The sequence below is a fragment of the Nannospalax galili genome, unplaced genomic scaffold (assembly GCF_000622305.1).
Source record: "Nannospalax galili isolate Female #2095 unplaced genomic scaffold, S.galili_v1.0 scaffold566, whole genome shotgun sequence".
NCBI classification, from domain to species: domain Eukaryota; kingdom Metazoa; phylum Chordata; class Mammalia; order Rodentia; family Spalacidae; genus Nannospalax; species Nannospalax galili.
This window is the reverse complement of record NW_008355811.1, coordinates 3,032,815-3,056,556: the sequence shown is the minus strand read 5'-3', so window position 1 is coordinate 3,056,556 and position 23,742 is coordinate 3,032,815. Positions and strand designations below refer to the sequence as shown.

The following is a 23,742-nucleotide window of genomic DNA, read 5'->3' as shown; positions in this document are numbered from 1 at the left end:
TTATTGAAATTAAACATTTAATATAGAATGCATTTTTTTTTTTTTTTTTTTTTTTTTAAAGACAGGGTCTCCCTGTAGCACTAGCTGGCCTGGAACTTGCTGTTTAGACTAGGCTGACCTCAATCTCACAGAGATCTGCCTGCCTCTGATTCCCGAGTGCTGGGATTAAAGTTGTGCACCAGCAAAAAAAAATGTTTTTGAGACAGGGTCACCCTGTAGCCCCAGCTGGCCTGGAACGCACTTACGAGAGAGAGAGAGAGAGAGAGAGAGAGAGAGAGAGAGAGAGAGAGAGAGAGAGAGAAGGACAGAGGACAATTTGCAGGAGTCCGTTTTCTCCTTCAACTCTGTGGGTTCCTGGGAGAGAACCAGGTCCTCAAGCTTGTCAGGTGCTTTTGTTGGCCCATTCGTCTTGCCAGCGCACACCCAGCGGTTTTACATGGGTATCAAGGATTTAACTCAGGTCCTGGTGACTGTGCGGCAAGCACTTTACTGACTGAGTCATCTCCACAGCCCCTTAAGTTAAAGGCTGTTGTTCTTCCAATGGCAGCACTTCGTTCTTCCCTTCAGGAATGTGCTCTGTGCCAACCATCTTGGAAACACACACTTGGAAACACATGTGCCTTTTTCTGTACCTGAGGTGGAGACACAGCTGGGGAGAAGGATTTTTCTCGTAAGAAGAGCTATGAGATGAGCAGATGGCATTGACACCTGCACCTGGGAGACTGGGGTGAGGGGACCCCACACTCGGTGAGCCTCAGTGTAGGGCAGACCAGATGCCTCTTCTACAATACCTGCATTTGTAAGGAACTCTAGGGATTTCTAGGCAAAAGGGACAAGATTTTAAATATTGTTCAATCTTTCCCTGTTCTGTAACTAGTTTTACTGGTTTCTGTAAAACTATAGCTATCCACAATTTTTTTTTGTTTGTTAATTCCTGTCCACAGAGGTAAGCTGATGTCCCCTCTGTACCCTTTCCCCCATGCTTACAGTCATTCCTGGCACAGAGTGGCTGCTCCATAAATGGTTGGGTAAACAGTATTCATCACTGTGTATGTGTCCCAGGATTCCACCAACCTCTTCCTATGCAGAAACATCTTGGGGCTGCGGTAAATGAAATTTGGATCTTAAGGTCAACTCTGAGTGTGTGTGTGTGTGTGTGTGTGTGTGTGTGTGTGGAGGGGGGAGGAATGTGTGTCTATATAAATGTGTGTGTGAGAGTGCGTGTGTGTGTATTAGTGAGTGTGCACGTCTGTGCACATGTGCACTCACATCAAGGACAAAGATCAACACTTGGCATCATCCTCAGTTGCTTTCCACGTTTTCTTTTTTTCAGACAGGTTCTCCCTGTACCTCCAGCTGGCCCGGAACTTGCTATGTACAGACTGGCCTCGATCTCACAGAGATCCACTTTCCTCTACTCCCCAAGTGCTGGGATTAAAGACGTGCACACCACGCCTGGCTCTCTGCATTACTGTTTTGAGACAGGGGCTCTTGCTGCACTTGGAGCTTGTTGATTCTCCCAGGGATCCTCCTGTCTCTGCTTCCCTATACTGGGTTTACAGGCACAGGCCACTACACCCAGCATTTCATGTGGGTTCTGGGGATCCGAACTCAGGTCCTCATGCTAGTATGGCAGACACTTCATTGATGGCTGAACTGTCTCTCCAGCTCTCTCAAGGTCAGTCTTTGAATCTAGCTGTATTACTGTGTGTAAGTACCTGGGAGAACCAAGGAGAGGGCAGAGTGCTCTCCTTGCTGCAGTGTGCATGCCTGCTGCAGAGTTCAGGGAGGCTGGCCACATGCTTGCCTCTGTGGCTCCCATCTACCATCTGTCAGCAAGCTTTTAGGAGAGAATTACATGTGTGATTTATTTGTAAATCCTTTCAGGTCCTGCAGGAGAGACACTCAGCACACAGTGCACTCTGTCATCATGTGTCAACATCCCCTTGACGCCAAGAGCAGCATTACACGATGTCAGGGTGTAATTGGATTGTGCAGGATCCTTAATCTACATTTTCATTTACCAAAAGCCACATCATTGGGAGAGCCATTTGAAATTGATGCCAGGATCTGGGGGTGGGGGGCAGCATGTGGAAAAACAAAGGACATCCATAAAGCCATGGAGTGCGTGTTTCATATTTACAGTCAGTAAGTTTATAAATATATATTACATTCTTACAATCTACAATACATTCTACATGTAGAGGGACTTGAGAACAGATGGCAGCTGTAGGTAACACCACACAGGTAAGAACAGGGAAAAATTGGAAAGTGGGTGACTGAAAGCAAAGGATTATCATGGCAAAAGATGGCAGTTCCATCACCCACCCAAGCAAGGGGAGTCAACCTGGAGATGGGGGGACGGTGGCTTGCTGGCTGTCAGAGGCAGGATAGCACCACAGTCAGAGGGGAGAGGGCCCGTGGAGGTGGTGGGAACCCACACATATCTCTAGGGAGAGTCTCTTAAAAGGCAGGACCCAGAACAGTAAGGAAGGAAAGGGAGGAGTCAGAGAAGGAGGAAGAGACAGATAAAGTAAAGAGAGAGGAAGTGGAGAGAGAGCTTCAGAGCAGAAGTCCAGCAAAAGTTCTGAACAAGAGAGAGAGGGAAATGACGTCATCAAAGATGCACTGAGCAGTCAGGCTCCTTCACGTTGTGCTCTGCCATCTTTCTCAGGGTCGTGGCTATTTTTCAAACCACGATTGTTGCCTCACCATGAGCCTGGGATGGAGTAGGGCTCCCCGATCTCAACTCCTTCTCCATCTCCATAGGCTTAGCATCCAAGGGATCTTAGGGACACCTATTGGTCATTTTGATTTTCAGCAACGAAACTTTCAGGGCTGACTTTGGGTCCAAGTGCTTGCATAAGCATGCACACACACAAATTCACACACACACATGCATGCATATAGACACACATGTACATAATGCATACATACACATACATAACACACATACACAGTGCACACACATGCACACATAGGCACACACACAGGTACACCCAAGTGCACTCACACAGAACATACACAGACATACACACATACACAGACATGCATACAAGCACACATAGGCACACACAAAAATACACACAAGTGTACTCACACAGATACACGTACACACAGGCACATATGCACACATAAGCACACAGACACACAGGCACACATAGGCACACACATAGGTACATACACAAGTGTGCTCACACAGAACACACACACACACACACATGACCCAGGCAGTGCCTCTTGCCCTACATCTCTCATGCTGGCCAAGTATGCAAGGCCTACTTTCCCGATGCCTACCTCTTACAGCTCTGCTCAGCCTGCCTGCTCTACGTGCAGGGATTCATCTTAACATCCCAATGGCAAGTTGTCGGAAAGGAGACCCAACACGAGTGGTGGTGGACCCCTCAGAGGGAAGCATGTTCCTGAGGCCTTCCTTTACAGAATGCCGCCCAGCTGACACAAAGCCCAGGGAAGGAGAGCGGGCAAGTGGATGCTGGAAATACCCTGCTCTGTCCCACCCACAAATGAGCAATGGCTGCCCAAAGGGTGGTAGTGGAGTGAGGTCAAGTTCAAACCCAGTGAACTTGATAAAGGGGCCTGGTTGTCTGTGCCCAGTGTCCTTGGTTTACAGGCAGAAGGTTGCTCTGATATGCTCCAAAGTGTGTGTGTGTGTGTGTGTGTGTGTGATGTAGTTACAAAGATGTCTGTGGCCTAGTCATCCACGTGTTTCCCTTCTGCCCTTGTCAACATCTGCCTTGGCCCATCAATAATCCCCTGCTAGCTCTGACCTATCTTTGGGAGCTAGTAGCTCACTATAGCGTCCTGCAGCTGACAGCCAGTGAGCATGTCGACAGCCAGCCTTGCTGCTCGGCTCAGATGCCTGCTTCCTCGATCCGTATACTCTCTACCCAAGCCCACTTTCCTTTTTGTCTGCACTATTGAATATCAGAGCTGTGTGGATTTCACAAAACCCAAATTTCTTAAAGGCAGAGCTTTCTTTCCCGGAAACTCTCAGAACCCCTCTTTGTTCCAAGTTTAAAAACATTTTGCCATGCACGGATAAACCTCTTCAGTTGGACCAAGGCATTGTGTGTCATGGTGTGTGCATGGGTACCGACTCTGAGCCCCCGTGGGTGAGTGGGGATCATTTCCTGGGGCTCCATGACCGGTGTCACCCTAATTGAGTCTTCTTGTCTCATTCAGTCCCTGGGCACCACGTGGCTACCGCCCATGCCTGGGTTAAAGGCTGAGAGGTGAGAACAGTGTCTGTGTGTTACACATGTTCACGTTGCCTCTCCATGCAGCTGGGAAGCTCTGTGCACTCCCCTGGGCCCAGGGCCTGGCAGACCCACTTAATGTCATCATCACTACTCAACACCATGGTGCTCCCAGCAGGGCAGCCGTCATCTGAGGAGATGGCGGAGAAGGTGGAAAATGTCACTCTTTTCCTTTTGGAGGTAGGGGATGTGGGGGGCTCACTTTTCTGATCTTTCCAGTCTGTGAGCATGGCTCCCTCGGACTTGAGCAGTTGCCCATTGATGCTGTTCTGTGAGTTCGAGCTCAGGAGGAATTTGCTCTCCTCGAAGTCCAGACCTCTGTCGATGGCAGTGATCTGCTCTTCCTGGGAGGAGGCAAAACTCATGTGATTCTCCAACAACTCTGTCCGGTTGCTCAGCCCAACCCAGTCGTGAGAGTGACTCAGACCTTCCTGCTCCTCGAAGGGAACCTGTTTGTGCCTGTACTTAAGGGCAAAAGTCACACAGTTGATTAGGAACACCATGATGGCCAGGCAGAAGACACCCAGCAAAGCATACATGCCAATCTCCAGGTCGCTCAGCCCCTTGGCTGCCTGCTCAGGGTCATGTTCATCCATGTCTATGTTGCTCCTGGGGAGGTCTACCTGGTCTGGGAAGCTGGTGAGGTCTGTGGTCATGGTCTGTGCAGGGATGACGTCCTCTAACAGGCTTTCCTGGCTGTCCTTCTGAAAGGTGGGCCTCTTGGTAGGGCTACCCCACCCTTCCATGAGCCCCACAGAAGGACTGCCATAGAATGGCCCTTCGGGGCTCCCCCACTCCTGCAGAGGCTTCTTGGACCTCCTGTTGCCAATGTTATTCTCCAGGTGAAGTCCAGCCCCAAGGTGTCCGCCCTCGCTGCTGTTGGGGTTGGCATCATTTTGCCCAAATTTAACTTTGATGTTGGCTGTTCCCACAGCCAGCACACTCTTCCGCTTAGATTTCTGACAAGATTCACTGATCAACATCTCCACCTTCACCAGAGCACCTTGTCCTTCATTTTCAGCAGCAATGATAGGCCACTTGAACTTGGGGTCCTGGAGGATGGAGACCACTTTCTCATCCAAGGATGTGGCCATCAGGGAGAAGTCCTTGCCGTCGTAAATGTCCAAGGGTGTGACGGAACCATCACTGAACTGCACCCAGCAACTGAGGGCTGCTTCCTGTGGGGAAAGAGGAGTTGGTCAACATGGGTCAGTAAGCTCAGCAAGCACACACAGGAGACGGAGCTTTTTTGGGGAACGAAGAGAGCCAGTTAGACAATGTAGGCTGTCAATGTGAAGTTGATTGCAGAGCACAAAAGGAGGCGAATTCCTACAAAGATAAAAACTAAAGAAAGCAACAAAAAAGAGCCAGATTAAACCCTCCATAAGAACCAACTTTTGAGTCCTCGCTTTTAAAATTTAATAACGCATCGAGCCCAGTTTGTGATGTTTATATACTCCTGGGTGTGGGGCCATCTATTGGAGTGCCATCGACCTACCAGGAGCCACACTCTTAAAGAAAACAGACTCTTCCTCCCCAAAAAGTTATAAACTGTCCATAGTTGGGGTGAATATAATCAAAATATATTGTATGAAATAGCCAAATGTATTTATTTTAAGGACTTGGTTTTTGAGGTTGGGTATGTAGCTCAGTTGGTAGAGTGCTTGCCTAGCAAACATGAAGCCCTAGGTTCCATCCCCAATTCCACCTAAACCTAGGCATACCCCTCTAATTTCAGTATTTGGGAGGCAGAGACAGGAGAATCAGGAGTTCAGGGTCATCTTTGGCTATGTAATGCATTTGAAGCTAACCTGAGCTACTTGAGACTTGGTCTCTAAAAAATTAAGATTTTTTTTCCTGGATCAGATAGACAGATGTGCTCAGAGACTGTCCACTTCTGCACAATAATAAATTGCATGTCAAACAGCAGAGCTGGTGAATGAGCTCCTTTGTGAGAGCCACACATGTGAATGAAAAGTATCAATTCATATGACATTGCCTTATAATCCAGTCACATTATCATATACAGCTCAAATTCAGGGCATTGATCTACACAGGCACCTCCTCAGGGCTTCTGAGAGCCATGGTTTTATTGGCCCTGCCTTCTCTGGGGCTATAATAGGCTTGTGTTTACCTAGGGACAAAGCCTTGCCTTGGAGGTGGGTTTCAGGAAACCAGCCACTACTTCCCCACGCCCTCTGTCCCAACCAGTGGGAGGTAACTTGGAGACACAAAGGCAGTGTGAGGCCAAACCTCTGCATGTTTCCATCTCTCATCTTCTCTGCTCCATGCTTTGGACCATCAGCCTTCATGCATAGTCTGAACAGGGGCTTGGTGGATGTATTTCCATTCCAACGAAAGCCTTAGATCTCAGTGAAGATGTCAGTATGATTGGAAGTGGTTGGGCACGCTCACTACTTCCCTCTCCTCTAGCTCCCTGGAAAGCCCACTCTACCCCATCTTCCTATCTCTATCCTCCAGGACCCCCAGTTCAAGTCCAACATGGGGAAGAGTCTTGTGAGACCCACATATGGTCTGCATGGGAGACTACAGTGACAGTCTGAGCAGCACTGAACAGGGGTCAGACCCTCCCTCTCTCTTTCTGTCTTTCATATCTCAAAGAAGAAAGACAGACTGAAGACATTAGTATGGAAAATGAGTAGTGAGAGCTTACTTAAATTGGAAGACTGAGGCCTCTCTTTGGGGCCACCATTATAGATCACAAATAAGTAAATATATGAGTGTGGTGATTATCCACAAGAAGAGACAAAGTAATAAGCAAGATTCCAGAGGAGGAGAGTGGAACAAGACTTCCTGGGTCTCACAGCCCAGACAAGAGTCCCCCACCCTTCCATCTTCTACCCAACTCTGTGTGATTGAAATTTGCTTGGGTTTCTTTTACTTCCAACTTAACACCCTCAACTGGCAACAGAAGTAAGTGTTCTGTGAGTGCTGTTCAGTCCTTGGAAGAGACAAAGCAAGGTTCTTGAAGGCTGGTAACTTCCACTCCTCCTCCTACTCAGCCAATAAATATCAGTCTTATTAGATAGTGGCTCAAACCAACTTCAACATGGGACTCTGGCCAGGACACAGTGCAAAGCCACAGGGCATCGCACTGATTCTCAGGTGGCTCCACTCTGCCAGGAAATCAGTGGGGGATTCAGACAAGTAACTGGCTTCTAGAAGTTGCCAGGTCACAGCCAAAGGACCAGGGGCTGTGCAGCCATCTGTGGAGCTAACCCTCTAGTAGCAGGTGAGGTGCTGCATGCCAAGAGTAGATTAGCTTTTTTCTGGCTGTGTCTTCTCTCTTCTTAACTCCTAAGTGGCAGTGGTCTTATGTTTTCACCCACTAAGCCAGGAAGAAGCCTTCCCGCTCTCCTTTGCTATCTGTGCCTGGCAGGCTGGAGGCCCTTCCTTGACAAAAGGGAGGCTTGATTTTGTCACTAGGACCATTAATGCTCAAAAGTTTTCTAATCCCAAACCCACACACCAAGACTGTGGTATCAGGATTGGCTAGCACCTGAGAGGGGAACATGGAGTGAAGGTCCAGGTAAGGAGAAGGGAGTCTCCAGGGGCTGAACTGGGCTCCATCCTCAGTCCTGCTCTGAGCATGGGCAGTGTCTGAATCTGGTAATCCTTCCTGCTGAAGGACAGTGGTGGAAACGTGGCTTCTGACTGATAGGGAAGCTTCCAGAAAAGTCTCATGGGTGGGCTGGAGGCTTCCCATGGTCATACATGAAGATGACCCTGTATCATGGGGCATAGAGAGAATCTCAGGTGGGCTGGAGGCTTCCCACAGCCACACATGAAAATGACATTACGTAATGGGACCAGAGAGAACTGATAGTTGGTGACTGCTGTTTTTTTTTTTTTGTGTGTGTGTGAAGTAATTTCATACAAATCTCTATGTTCCATTCTAAGAAATAATATTTTTCCACCTTTACAGAAGGAGGTGGACATATTCTATCTGCAGATTTCCTATGTACAATCCCCTGTGCATGGAAGCAACTGTGTCAACATATACATTCCGTACAACTGCATATAGCAGAGCGAATTTACATACATGACACCCTTACAACATACAAGACAATGCACATTACACAATACATATCACATGCAATACATACATACACACAACACATGGTACACACAGGTGTATATATACATACACAAACCTCGTCTGTACTGACTTCACTTGGGTTATGATGATCTAACCTGGGGTACACTAACCTCAATGGGGGTGTCCTGGCTTCACCTAGGGTATGCTAACCTCATCTGGTGTGTGATGACCTCACCTGACTGTGCTGACCTCACCTGGGGTGTGTTGACCTCACCTTCAGTGTGCTGACCCCACCTTCAGTGTGCTGACCCCACTGGGCTGTCCTGATCTCACCTGATCTTTGTTGACTCCACTGGTAGCGTGCGGATCTCACCTGGGTTATGCTAACCTCAACTGGTGTGTACTGACTTTACCTGAGGTGTTCTGACCTCTGTTGGGGTGTGCTGACCTCCTCTTACCTCCTTACCTGTTTGGGCCTCTGCAGAAGTTCTTGAGCCACTGCTGTGGCAAAGATGGCTCTGTTACTCCCAGGGCTGAGCTGCAGGGAGAGTGACAGCCCTGTTACCAGCTGGACCCCAAGGTCTGTGATGGTCACCTTCTCATCCAGCACCGTGATGGTCTTTTCAGCCAGGATGGCATCCGACAGAGGGGACAGGATCTGCAGGGCAGAACCAAGAGAAGGGGAGGCCCTGTGTGGTCATAGCACTTCATCCAATGGCACACCTCAGAGTGACAATGACACTGAGACCAAGGGAGCAGGAGTGGGCTTTCCCACAGAGGCCTTCCTCAAAAGTATACCCTGAAGGTAGAAATGCAGCATATTTCTACATGACAGTACTGGGCCAGGTGGGGTGCTTGCTATTCTTCTACCCGAAACCAATGCCCCTTGTCATTCTGTCCCACCCTAACCCTCAACACAAGGGATCAATGTGTTCCTTTGAGTATGATGATTTGTACATGGAACAGATCATTTCTGCTATTGCCAATCCACGTGTTTTAAAAATTATTTGACTTCTAAAGAGCTTTCATTTTCCCCAAAGAGCCTGAGTTGATGCTCTAGTTGTAACTAATTTCTCTGATACCCTAGCTGTAGATTCATTCCCACCCCTCTCTCAGTGCAAAGCCAGCGTGTGACTAAAAAGTGAAGCTTCTTGGTCTGAGTACCCTCTAATCCCATCTCTCCTGTCCTGGGTTCTTGACTCCAGACTAAAAGACTCTGAGCCATGAGGCCCAGCGGCATTTGAAATCATGCCCTGCCTCATGTGACACAGACACTCTTGTTTTGAGTCTATCCTGGTGTGATTGCTTTCTAGTCTTGGTTCCATTTGCACACTTCTGGTGACAGGGAATGAGGCTGTGTCCAGCCCAGGCCTGGGCGGAAGTTCTGCTTTCAAAGGATGGAGAGCTGGCTTCCTCTGCTCCCTGTGCATTCTCACCTCAGGGTGAGGTCTGATCCTCTCTCCACCTGCTTTCTTGACTTACTTCAAGTTTCAGGGAGGCATTTAAATAAGCCAATTTTCCCAGGGTTCCTTAAGCCCAGGAATCAAAGCTCATGAGATAAGGGTTTCCAGAAGGAAGCAAAGGAGGGAGTTTTTAACTCAGGGCTCAGTGGGACCAAATACCAGCCCATTCTCCAGAATGAATGAGTTTTACCTATTCCATGATCCAACCTAGTTTGCTCTGAAGGGTTTAGAGACATCAGAGGAGCTGGTGAGATGATCCAGAAAGTAGAGGTGCTTGTTGTGCAAGCCTGATGACCCGAGTTCAATTCCTGGGACCCACTCAATGAAGGAGAGAAGCAACTCCATGAAGTTGTTCTCTGATCTCTACACATGCATACACCCACAAACATCATGCAATGCAATGCATGCATGCATACACACACACACACACACACACACACACACACACTCTAATAATGCAATTAAATAAAAAACAAAGAAACCCCACTGGTTGCTTAAGAAGATGTTCATCTCTTCTGAGGATGGAACACTATTGAGCAATGGACCATTCCTTAATTCCCAGACTGGAGCTAATGACAAACACACATGAGCCTCCCATCCTAGTGCTTTGTAGAAAAGTAACTGCTTTGAAGCCTTAGAATTGTACACACACACTGCACACACTCTCTTGTACACACATGTTTTCATGTTCCAGTATTTCTCTCCCTCCCTCCCTCCCTTTCTCCTTTCTTCCCTCTCTTTCTCTATCTCTCCCTCTCTCCCTGCCCTGGCAGTATTTCTGAGATGCTCTAGTCCCATCAGGCCCAGGCTCAGACTTGGTTTGAAAGGGCAGTAAAGCATGGGTGGATGGAGGGCTTAGATGGCAATGTCAGTGTGGAGAAGTGGCCCAGCAAGAGCTGGTCAGGACCATGATTCAGGCAAGGGAAATTCCTCTCCCAGGCTTGCTTCTCAGGACGGTGAGACCTGCTGTGGCTTAGATGACTTGAGCAACCAGGGATTTAGCTCGTGTCCTGCATATGTAAAATATGAGATTTTCAAGGCTCTCATTACACACTATCCAACTTACACCGCTTACTGGACAATTTCATTGAAGAGATCCCCTAAGAGACTGTTCTGAGCAATGACAGCTGAGTCTCACTTAGAGCAAGGGTACACAAAGCCCAGCCCAATTGTGGGGCGGTCTCACCTGGATGGTGGTCATCCCCAGCTCTTGTCCTGTCAGGATCTGCCCTCCATGCAGTTTGGCAATCCTGGGCTCCTCCACCTGCATGAAGTCATTTATCAGCTCCGTGATGTCCACCTGCCAGTCAGAGCCCAGCAAGTAGGCCAGGTGTCCCCCAGGGTCAGCTGCCTCAGCCACAAACTGGGTCAGGACCCGCACCATGGCGTGCTGGTACTGGAGAGTGCAGCCTCTGCCCCTCTTCTCATCATCCTCCTCCTCCTCACTCTCCCGGGCTGGCCTGTTGAAGAGTCAGATGGTTATTTGTTGGGACAACTGTTGGAGCTCTAAAGGTGAACAGATGCTCCATGGAGTCATTCCCAAAGAGTTCCACCTTGCTCGGGGCTCAGACACACACAGGGGTGAGATTCAGGGTCTTTAAACACTGGTGCGATGGAAGCCCTGATTGGCCAGAGTGGACTGGTATGACAAGCAGTTGAGACCTTCCTAAAGACCACCACCTGTTAGTGTTGACCGTGCCATCTCTTCCCTTCGAGCACAGACTGCACCTCATAAGTGTCTTTGAACAGTGATTGAATAGTCCCTCATAGCATTAAGATTTTTGTTTCCTCTTAAAAGTTTTTATTAGCATATATTAATCATACATAATAATGGGCTTCATTATGACATTTTCATATGTGTACATAATGTATTTTGAGCATATTTAATGCCCCACTATCCTCTCTTATCCTCTTACCCCCAATGATCCCCCTCCTCTTCCCAACTAGCCTCTCTTTTTTCACTTCCTTTTCCCCCTCCCTCCCTCCCTCCCCTTCCCTCCCCTCCCTTTCCCTTCCCTTCCCTTTCTTCTTGTTTTTTTTGGTGAACCAATGTGTTACATTAGAGTTGCTTATAGGAGCATGGGTAACTTACCAGTGGCTGTATCACTGAAGAAAATGTCTTTCCCTCCCCATCAGCCATAAACTGAATATAGATCCCGAGGGTCAAGGCTTTCAGAGGATTTACAGGTGGTTAATTGTGACTGTGGGAATGAGTTCACAAGGTCTTTTACTTTCTTTCTTTAGGGGCTGGAGAGATGGCTCAGCGGTTAAGAGCACTGACTGCTCTTGCAGAGGACCAGGGTTCGATTCCCAGCACCCACATGGTGGCTACTAACCGTCCTTAACTCCAGTTCCAGGGGAATCCAAAGCCCTCTTTTGATCTCCGTGGCATTGCATGACATGGGTACACTCACATACATGCAGCCAATACACTCATACACATAAAATAGAAATAATAAATAAAATACAAAAAAATTGTTTTTATTGAATTTTTCTGTATTTCATCTAGAACATCTCAATCATTCTTAATCATCTTTATACCCCGTCCCCACTGGCACCCTCCCATAGCCCCGCCACTGGAATTCATACATTCTGTCATTTGTGTTAAGGCCTATTGTGTTAAGTTAATTTCTCCAGGCATTCCTCAGTGCAAGTTTATCTACTGAAGTCTAGTCAGCTTATCTAAAGTCCCTCGCTTTAGGAAGATCAACGCTTCCTCACCTAGCAGTAATCAGTTGCCAATATTTCTTCAGCTAAGTTTGGGGTCTGCTGTCCATTTCCCCAGTTCTATGCTGGATTTTTGTCTGCTTCAGTTTGCGTGGGACTTGTAAATGCTGACAACATTGCTGTAGATTCATATGAGCAAGGTCCCAGGAGCTTGTAGGACTCTGTCTCCATATGGTCGTGCATCTCCTCCCTGGCTCTTACAATCTTCCCACCCTCCCTTCTGCAGTGATCCCTGAGCCCTGGGTGGGTGAAGTTTAATATAGGAGTCCTGTTCAAGAACCAGCATTCTGCAGACTCTTAATCTCCACACTTTGGCCATTTGTGACCTTTTGTGTTCCTGGCCCTCCGCTGCATGAGGGGGCTTCATTATTGAGAACTGATTCTTTAGTGTCCTCTTCTTTATCCCTGTTCTATATTTCATGACCCTTAGATGTAGAGGTTGCATTGTAGATATGTTACTTAGGCCTGGGCACTTCATAGACAAATGTCTGTGTGTGACTAGTTGTGGTACATGGTAATATGTAAGAAATAGTTATCCTTGTATTTACAGACAAATGTCCAGGTCACCACTCATCAAAGAAGCTTCTTTTGCACCAGACGGAGACTATTACCATGTACCACAATTGGCCTTTTCTTTCTTTAGGCAGGGTCTCACTATGTAGCCCAGTCTGTCCTTGAAATCTTGATTTTCCTGCGTCAGCTCCCCAAATACTGAACTACAGATGTGCATTACCATGTCAAGCTAAATGATTAGGCTTCAAGACAGTGACATATGTGGCTGTGTTCTGTGACTCTTACTGTCTTTCTGATGAAGTAAGCTGCCATGCCTGCATCTTCCCTATGGTGACATCCACCTGGTGCAAACCTTGTCTTTGGTGGCCATCAGCCAGTGAGGAGCTGAGCCCTGTGGACAACACTTGAGTGCGTCTTTTCTGCAGGAACTGAAAGATAAGAACTGTGGATCCACAGAACTGTAGATTGCAGCCTATGAGACATCAGCTCCTGGCAAGCCCTGCCTACTCTATACAAACCCGAGAAACTGCACAAACTGTTCTTAAAGGCATGCTGAGTTTGAGGTTACGCCCCTGCACGACAATGTTCTAGTCTCCTTTATTTCTGCCTTTCATATTTGTTTAACTGGGAAAAAACATACACACACAGATTGTGTATACTATCTTCTTGCTTGATATGCTATGAGAAATGAGCTACCTGTCATGACAAAGTGTACATACACAGACAGATGGTCTAGGTCAATTACTCGACATAGCTTTTACTGTGATTAAGAGATTTAGGCGTCTGAGGCTGATGCTGGTGTCACAAAGCATATTTTATAGCAAACTTTTTAAATAAGTAGAACCGTATTGTAAAAATAGAGTGCCAATAAACACGTAAGTTGATAGCATAGTTGTTTACTGCCATTATTAAAAATTCTGCATGCAAGTAGCATGCAGAAGTATTTCTATTCTATTTTCCTTTCTGTTGCTGTGATAAAACACTCTGACCAAAAGCAACTTAGGGGAGGAAAGGATTTATTTGGCTTACACTTCTGGATCATAGTCCATCATCGAGGGAGCAGGAACTCAAAGGAGGAATTTTGGAGGACCACTGCCTTCTGGCTCACTCACTGACTCATGCTTAGCTAGCTTTCTTATACAGCCCAGGACCATCTGCCTGAGGAATGATATCACCCACAGTGGACTGGGCCCTCCTACATCAATTAGTAATCAAGACAATTCCCCACAGACATGCCCACAGACTAGTCTGATAAAGGAAGTCCCTCAATTGAGGCTTTTTCTCTCAGACGACTCTAGTCACAGTCAAGATGACAATTAAGGCTAATGAAGATACACAACTGCGGGTAACTAACAAGGCAGCCTGTTATGACTGGCAAAGTTCTCTAAGCTAGCACCTAGAGGAAGGAGTATTTACCCTGAGGTCAGTGAGATTACCATAAATAAGGTGGAAGGGAGCCTCTGGCTTCAAGGAGATGGGTATCAGCTGCTCCCTCACCACCTGATGCCTTGTGTGCACAGTGCCCTTTTCCACCTCAGCCTCTATCCATGCATCAGCTGCTCAGCCCTCAGTTAGCTCACAGCCCTATCTGAGCCCAGTAGCTGTGGCAGTACCTGGGATGAGCTTCCACCAGGCCCAGTTTTCTTCCCATTGGCAGCAGCAGTACTCCCAACACTATTCCTGCAACCCAGCACCTGAAAACCCAGTGCTCTAAAGAAAGATCTATAGAAACCATCTTCCGCTTACCACGGCACACACAGCCTTCCTCCTGAAGCTGTCCCCTCTCCTAGGAGTCATAGGACTAGAGGGGGTACTTCAAAGGGGAAGAATACCAAAGTCCTCCCAGGTGAGAACCAATCCCCACCCTCTGCAGAAGCATTTCCTTGTGTGAGAGGGGTAATACTCTGGCATTTGAAATGTCCCCAGCACAGGGGTCCCCACAGACAGAATGAGCTTCTATGACTTTACCTACCCAGTGTTCACCTGGCTCTGTGATAAATGATGGGGACACTTCACCACTCTACCAACCCCAGCGAAGGGTGCAACAGGTACGCCACAGTGGCCAATCTTCAGGCTTCTCACCAAGGCCAGGAGCTCAGTGCTGCTGCCCTGGGACATGGAGAGGCAGCTAGAGCAGGCGGAGAATCTGTAGTGCTACTTCCTCCTTCCTAGCATCAGCTCCCTCCTTCTTGTGGGTCTCTGCCCCTTGTGCAAGCAGGCTTACTTGTTCCTTCAGCTCTTCTTACTCTAATTGGAGGTTTGTGGCTGGAGTCCAGCTGCCCAGTCAGTAGGTGCTAGGCACTCAGCTACACTAAACTCATAAGGAATGGATGCACAACCAAGGTGAAGGAAAAACTCAGATTCCAGATTTTTGTCCCTGCTCTGTGGAAAGGGAGGTGCACTTTCCATCAGAGGAGCAGGTGGAAAGTAGCCTTATGAGGAAAGCATAACCAGGATGAAGGCAAAGATGGAGAGACTCAGTCCCTATGATACCATGTGATCCTTTGAGTCCACTCTCTCCTGGTTAGCCATCTCTTCGCTTCCTTTGGTTTAAGCACACAGGACATGGCTTCCTGCTAGGGATGCCCCACATGCACACCTACCTTTTATTGGAGACGATGGGTACCCGCCAGCCCTTGATCTGGTTTAGCTCCATGTCCGAGACCTCAATCTGCAGAGGCAGCCTTGGTACCCACACGGTCATCTCAAGGGGGCTGCTCAGATGCTGATAGGTGAAGCTGACCACCACGTTCACCTTACCCTTCATTTCCTTCCCGTTGACAAAGATGTAGTCACACCTGTCAGAAACCTGAGGGTAAGAGGGAGAGAAGTGGGGCGGGGAGAGGTGAGCTTGCGTTAGAATCCACAGTTCAGGGAACAGAAAGGCACCATGTCTGTCTTGGGGTCACCACTGTGAGAGCAAAAAGAGGCTGTTGCTTTGAATGTGGTACCTGCTATTGGAGCAGATGCAGCCAGGATTCTGCAAATGTATTAAACACATTGATCCCCGCTGGACTGGTACATGAGTAACTGGTAAATAAAGTTGTACACGTCTATTATATTTTACTTTTCCATTTTTCATGTGTGTGTTGTGCATTTGTGTATATGTACACATGTGTGCCTGTGTGCTCCTGTATGTGGAAGCCCAAGGTTGATGTTGGGAATCATTCTAAATTGCTCTTCTACCTTATTCGCTGAGGCAGGCTCTCTCAATCAAACCCAGAGCTCCTCGATGTGGCTAATCTCACTGGTTAACTCGCATCGAGGATCTCATGTCTCCACCTTCTGAGGCTAGAATCCCGGGCAGGCCATCATGCCCGCCTAACATTTATGTGGGTTCTGGGGATCTGAACTCAGATCCTCACACTTGTATGACAAGCACTCTAACCACTGATGACCTCCTTAGTCCCTAAAGTTGCTCACCTTTAAAGCGTGCAGTGTGAGGTCACGGCATGCAACGAACTGTAAAAGGAACTCACCTGAGTTGGGCCACACCCCATGACTTCTATGTTCCATACTGTGTGGTGAGTACATTAATATCTGTTTACCTGTCAGGCTTCACACACGGCATTATAATTTTTTCCAGCAAGATGGTACTGTAAACTATTGTCGCTGTTGTACAAGGGCATCTCAGAATCTTTCTTTTACCCTTTGACATCTCCCTAGCCCGCTTCCAGTCCCTTGACCACTAAGATTCCGCCCTCTGCTTCTTCCTGTTCGACTTTCTTAGATTCTACATACAGACTCCTCAGTACAGTGTCTTCTAGGTTCATCCATGTGCTACAAAGGGTGGGATTCCCTTCTTTTTCACTGCTGAATGGTATTCCATTGGGTACAAGTGTCCTTTGCTTCATCTGTTCTTCTGTGGATGGGAATATATGTTGTTTCTTTGTCTTGGTGATTGTGAATGACTAAGTGAAGGATCTTGATTAATGGAGTCACCTGAGAAGATTTGGGTTAGTCCTAGATGTGTTCCAGATGTGCTTTTGCGATGAGGCAGTCACTGTGGCCACAGATGTGGGAGGCTGTACTCCAGCATGAAGATGGGGAAGGGCTAGGAATAGGGCCAGTGGACTGAGAAGCTGAAGAATCCCAGAACTGGGTGGGAGCACAGCCCTGCCCAGAACCTTCAGCCTTCAGAACCACAAAGGAATGATGCCTTCCCTCACAAGCCAGCAGGGTTTGGGGACTGGTTCCAGCAGAGCGAGGACCACAGAGGAAGTGTGCTGGGCTTTGGGGCCAGGGATGCATCCTTCACTACCCTGTGCTTTTCTGGTTTGGATGCTGAGTAGGGAAGGCAGATGTGGTGTGGTCCCCCATTCACTGAGCACCAAATGTGTCCGATATAGGGCATGGCTGGCTGTTGAGCTCCCCCACCCCCAGGCATCGTCTCTCTGTGTCTGATACAGGGCAGAGCTGGCTGCTGAGTTCCTCTGGGACCTCAGGGAGGCAGGTGCTGTTATTACCACTTTTCACAGATGCTAAACCCAAGGCCAACACACACCAACTCCTGACTCCTCCACTTCCCAGGGCCATGTTGAAGAGTCAGGTCCAGGATGCTCTGTCCCCCACAGATCCCTCCCATCATGGGCACCTGTAGATAGATTTAGTCTCAACTTGACACACCTGGGTAGAGGAGGCCTTAATTGAGGAATTGTCTCCATTGGACTCACCTGTGGCCATGTCTGTGGGGCATTTTCTTGATTGTTGAGTGATGTGGGAGGGCCCAGCCCACCGTGGGTGGTGCCACCCCTGGGCAGGTTGTCTGGTATTGTATAAGAAAGCAGGTTGAACACAGGCCAGAGAGAAAGCCCAGTAAGCAGCATTCCTCCATGGCCTGTGCTCCAGTTCCTGCCTCCAGGTTCCTTCCCTGAGTTCCTACCTTGGGATCCCTGATGAACTGTGTGACCTGGAAGATGTAAGCCAAATAAACCCTTTCCTTCCCTAGTTGGCATTGGTCAGAGTGTTTTGACACAGCAATGGGGAAACAAACTAGAGCAGCACCATTGCCATCCAGGGCTCTCCTGCTTTTAATCTCTTTGAAGAAATGAAAACCTCCTTTAACACTTAAAGAGGTATGAAGGAAAGCACACAGAAATGACCAGGTTGTGCAAACATGGCAAATGGCTTTTTAGAGAGGGTGCTTTTTATCTGGCACAGAAGTAGCACTGATGCCAATCTCACAGGACGGGTTATTGTGAGGCTTGGCCTGGGCAGGGAGGTCGATCAATAGTTGGAAGAGAAATGGGCACCCAGCTCCATTGAGGAGTCTGAGGACTTTGTCATCTTCAATATCTGCCAATAGCAAAGGTACTTAAACCTGATTGTGATGTCTGCTGGGACAAGCTCAGGCTGCTTTATTCTAATTTGTAGCTGGCCATGGCTTGCCTTGCTTCAGGGCCCAGGGAGTCTTTAATCTAAGCCTTTTCTCTTTCAAGATTTCCACTTATTACTCAGGTTGAGCAGTCTCAGAGGGTCAGATTTCCTGAAAAATTGAGAGAGGCTTGGAGAGGAAAAGAAGAAAGGAAGTAAAGGAGTGAAGGAGGGAGGGAGGGAGGGAGGGAGGGAGGGAGGGAAGAGAGGGAAGGAGGAGAGAACTGAGGACAGAGGAGGGAGGAATGTGGAAATGGGGGAGGAAGAAGGAAGGGGAGGAGGGAAAGGCAGAGGGAGGGAAGACTGGAACAAATTGTTGGTAAGACTGATTTTCAGAGCAATGGACTCCGTCACAGATTTAACTCTCAGAGTCTTTCTGGAAAGCAGGCATCCCATGTAAAGGAGTTGGGGCATCTTGAGCCAATAGCCATATAGCTCCCCTTTGCACTGAAGGAGGTACAGGCCTGGGTGTACTAGGTGTGGTTTTTGATGTAGAACTGCCTTTATCTTTGTTCTTTAACTCAGTATTTATTCCTTGAGGTGATAAGACAAACGATGAGCATTTGTACAGATGAGGCTTTGTGGAGGGTGAGCCAGACTTCACACCACAGAGTACATTCAGAACCTTGAAACTGCTGTCCTGACTTCATGGAGCGTTGATATACACATGCAGTCCTGTGTTTGGAATTTTGAGAATCTGCCTCCGTCCCCACATGGCACGGTCTACATCCTAAACACAGAGGCAGTTGGGAGAGCTGCTTGCTACTGGTTTCTAGTTCTTCTTCAGGCCTATAGGGGAACTTGTCCTGCATCACTTGCTGTTGATCAGGGATGTGACCACCACAGGCTATGAGGTGTGAACAGCAGTGACAGGTGTCATTTCCTAATTGGGACAATTACTCTCCAACTAGGGATTGTCTGTCTCTCCTGCCCTGTAGCAGGTACCTGGCTAGTGTTGAGATGGTGGGTGGTATAAATCCAGGATCTCAGAGTTGGGCATACACAGAGCTGCTGGCACAGCAGGGTCAGAGCTGCCATGAGACGAGCCCTTCCTTGAGGTGAGTCACTGCAGCCCTGGGTTATTTGTTACCTCTGTTCATGGAGCTCATCCTGACTTTTGCCACACACAGGGCCAGGTTCTGATGACTGTATTAATAAATCAGAGCCTGCCAAATTGATGACTTATTAGGCTAGACCTGGCTAAGTAAGATGTGAAAACAGATCAAGGAGGCAGCAATGAAGGTTCCAATTACTGAAAACCCAGGCTGAGCCAAGAATGTAATTGAGGTCGCCACTGAGAGTGAGGACTCTGTTGTTAAGTGACCTTACACACATCACTCCCCACACCCAGGTTACAGGAGGTGCCTGTCTACCTAGAGGGACAGTCAAGGAAGGGGAGTAGATGCAAACAGGAAATACTACTCAGGGAGGAGAGATACAGCCTGCCAGCTTTGCCTAGAGCTGGTGGGGAGGGACAGAGAGGAGGAACTTGACAGAATACACTGATGGTAGCCTCTTGGCAAGCTTTTGGTGGTACCTGGACATAGTTTCCCTGAGTTTGTGTGCTTAAGATTAAGGAGTTTTGGCTATGTCCTAGGTGTACCAGCAGTCACGAACCGTGATTTTCTTCCATTTAAAAATATTTGTGTGTGTATGGGGGGGTGTATGAGTGTACACATGCATGTGGAGGCCAGAGGACTACCTCAGCTATCACCCTCAGGAATACCGAGATACTGAGACCCTTTGAGATAGGGTCTCTCATTGGCCTGGAACTCACCAAGTATGCTAGGCTAGCTGGCCAAGGAGCCTCTGGGATCTTCCTGTCTCTCCTACTTCCCCAGTAGGTCCTCTCCCCCTGCAACTCTGACACCCACCCTCTGCCCACAGCCCTGGCCAAAGCACCAGGTAGTTAAACCTCACAAATTCCCTCTCTGGGAGAGGAACTGAAGAGATTCAAACATCTAGGTAAGCCAACCGACTTCATCACTTCTCCTTAAAATATGACGAACAGCACATGTCAAATAATTTATTAACTACCACTTTACAACACTGACGGCTTCAGAGGATGATCTATTAACACCCCTGAGCTCCCTCCATAATCCATTTCCAGCCAGTTGCCTTGCTCCGAGATGGAGATAGAGTTAATATTTCTGACTCTCGTGTGCATAATCCCGGCACTTATGTGAATTTAATACCATTTCCTTCTCTTCTGTTTCAATGTTGGGTGAATTGAAATCTTATCTAAATATCACTAACATTCATGGAAAAATTTATGTTCTTTTGATATTGTTTCTTTCCCTTTTCTTTTTCCAAGTGCTAAAACTAAAGATACCCTTCAAACTGGGCAACAGAAACATCTCACAGGAAAGCTGGCATCCAAGTGTAAAGCTGGTGGTACCTTCTTATGTGGCGTCTTTGTCTTGGATGGAAACAGCAATGTTAGTAATGGTGATGAGGATAAACATGGCAGCGATGATTTAGAGTTTGCTAATGCAGTGTGCTGTGTAAAGTACTAAAACCTTATCCCAGCTACTCTTACAGTAAGTACACTAGGTAATACTACGGTTTGGATGTAAAGTGTCCCCCATAGGCTCCTGTGTATGAACCCTTGGTTCCTAGCTGGTGGCACTGTTCTGGGAGGTTGTGGAGCCTTTTGGACTGAGGCCTCCTAAGCAGAAGCCAGCCACTGAGAGTGAACCTTGAAGGTGATGTCCACTTCTGGTTCTAGCCAAAGCTCTGTATTTCTTGGTCCACCAAGATGTGATAAGCATCTGTCACAAGCTCCCGTTTACAAGTCACTTCAGCCACCATTTTCCCAGCATGATGGACTGTAACTATGAGTCTCTAAACTCTGAGACAAGAATCATCCTCCCTTTCCTCTGTTGTTTCTGTAGGTGTTTTATCTCATTGCTACTTTTCAGCATCACAAAGAGAAAGCTCATCAATGCAGATGAGCACCGTTGCCCCCATTTTCCAGATGAGAAAACTGAGGCTCAGTGTTATAAGGTCACAGAGGGCCTGACCCTCTGAGATAATTGGCCAGAACATTGGCTTATTGTTCTGGGTTAGTTGACTATGAAGTCACTTTACCTGACTTGGTAGTATCTGCTGACATACAAGAGACATTTTCTGTCATGTGATAAATACATTTTGTGTGAACACACTGGGTGAGGAAGAGCTGTGGCCAGGGACAGGGAAAGCCATGAGGACTTGAGGCTGATGCTCAAGGACAGCAGAACCGTTCAAGACATCAGGAATCGGTTGGAGGGCTGGAGATGTGGATTAGTTGGTAAGGTGCTTATTTGGTGTGCTTGAAGGTCTGGGTTTGACCCCCAGCACTGCATAACAGAGTGTGGTGGGCTCAACTGTGATCCTAGCACTCAGAAGGTAAAGGCAGGAGGATCAGAAGTTCAAGGTTATCCTTAGCTACATAGGGTGCTTGAGGTCAGACTGGGCTGCACACTATCTAAAAAACCTAAAGAGACAGCTGGGCACTCAATGGTTCAATGGTAGTCTAGGCTGAATTCTAATCCTCTACCACCTTAGATTGTGACTGCACTTTAAATTGGACTGGGGAGATGGCTCAGTAAGTAAAGCACTTGCTATGTGAGCATGAGGACCTGAGTTCGGATCCCCAGACACCAGACTCAGTAGCACACACCTTCAGTAAGATAAGGGGCAGAGTCAGGAGAATCCTCGGAAGTTCACAGGCCAACCGGCCTGGAATGTGAAGCAGCGAACAAGAGACCCTGTCTTAAGGTGGGAAGACACCCAAGGTTGTCTGACACCCAAGGTTGTCCTCTGACCTATACAAGTGTGCTTGTATGGCATGTGCATGCCTGCACTGATATAAATGACACACACACACACACACACACACACACACACACACAATAAAACAAAAAGAACTGATCAAAGTAAAGGGGTGACAGGGCTATGCTGAATTCAACGTGACAGGAATCCTTATAAAGAGAAGAGACCAGGCCAGACACAGGGATGGCATATGTGCACACAGAGGCCAGGTGAGGACACAGTGAGAAGGTGGCCACATACACACTGAGAAGGTAGGCTGAGGCAAAAACAACCTTGCCATCACCTTGACCTTGAATGTACAACCTGCAGAACATGGGGAAATAGATTTCTATTTTGAAGCCACAGGGGCTGTGGTGTGTTATGATGGCAGCCTCAGAAAACAGAGCAGACGACAGTGTAGATGAGCAAAGTTGTCTGATCCATCCCTAGAGACAGTTTTCCTCTTCAGAAGAAAACTGCCAGCCTGAATGAAAAGGAGGGTCAGAGGAGACTGAGAGGAGCCATCATTCTCTCTCTGTTCTCTGTCTCTCTGTCTCTCTCTGTTCCCTGTCTCTCTGTGTCTGTCTCTCTCTCCTTTCTCTCTTTCTCACTTAGTGGCTTGTTGGATTCTTCCAGTAGCTCTGTGAGGGAATAACCATTCGTGACACCGTTGAGGAGGAGAGGCACCTGAGACTGGGTGAAAGGCTCAAGTTCACGTGGCATGATGGTTAGTTTTGAGTGTCATTTGGCCACAACTTAAATCACCTGGGGAAAGAGTCTTAGTTGAGGAATTGTCTTGGTCAGGTTGGCCTGTGGGCATGTCTGTGGGGGACTATTTTGATTTTTAATTGACTCAGCCCACCAAGGGCAGCACCGTTCCCTAGGCTGGACCTTGAACTGTGTAAGAGTGAAGAAAGCTAGCGAGCATCAGCAGCAGGCAGCAGGATGCACGCATCTTTCTCTGTTCTTGACTGTGGACATGATGCTTTGAGTTCCTGTCCTGATGTCCCCACAATAAGGACTGTAACTTGGAATTGTGAGCCCAATAAACCCTTTGTTTCCTAAATTGCTTGTGGTCAAGATGTTTTATTACAGCAACAGAGAACCAAGGTTTGGACCCAGGGCATTCCCTTCAGAGCATAGTCTTGTGGTCAGAACATGGAGCCCCTCTGAGAAATAGAGGCTGAGCAAAGGGGTGTTAGGTAGAAATGGCTGTGAAAGAAAAGAAGGAGGCAGGGCCTAGACCTAAGTCCTGGCAGTGAGTGCAGATGGGATGTTGAGGGAGGATTTTTCTGCTGGAAATGGCCACACCCTCTCCCCTTGCCTTAGTCACTAGTTATATAGTCAGTCTAATCACAGCCTCGTTCTGGCTAGAGGGGAGTTACCCACAGGAGCTGCTACTGGGTGCTATCTTCCCCCAACATTCCCCAAGACCAAGTGCGATCATTTCTGGAAGGAGTTTGGATAACTCTGTCTCTACATGTCACAGTGTACCTCTTAAGGAACCTCGTGGAGCAGGGCTGCGCCTGTGCCTTTG

General features: G+C 47.8%; 1 protein-coding gene across 1 annotated transcript in view; it reads right to left on the bottom strand.

The window, feature by feature from the left end:
• Nucleotides 1-3,216: 3,216 nt before the first annotated feature.
• The window catches only part of Tmem132d (transmembrane protein 132D), a 767,785-nt gene continuing 747,259 nt past the window's right edge, over nucleotides 3,217-23,742 (bottom strand). Inside the window, exons 6-9 of the mRNA XM_008853784.2 lie at nucleotides 15,644-15,849; nucleotides 10,987-11,260; nucleotides 8,804-8,995; nucleotides 3,217-5,455 (exon numbers count right to left, since the gene is read on the bottom strand). Coding sequence (XP_008852006.1) covers nucleotides 4,274-5,455; nucleotides 8,804-8,995; nucleotides 10,987-11,260; nucleotides 15,644-15,849 — 1,854 coding nt within the window. The 3' untranslated portion in view covers nucleotides 3,217-4,273. The remainder of the gene's footprint in view (nucleotides 5,456-8,803; nucleotides 8,996-10,986; nucleotides 11,261-15,643; nucleotides 15,850-23,742) is intronic.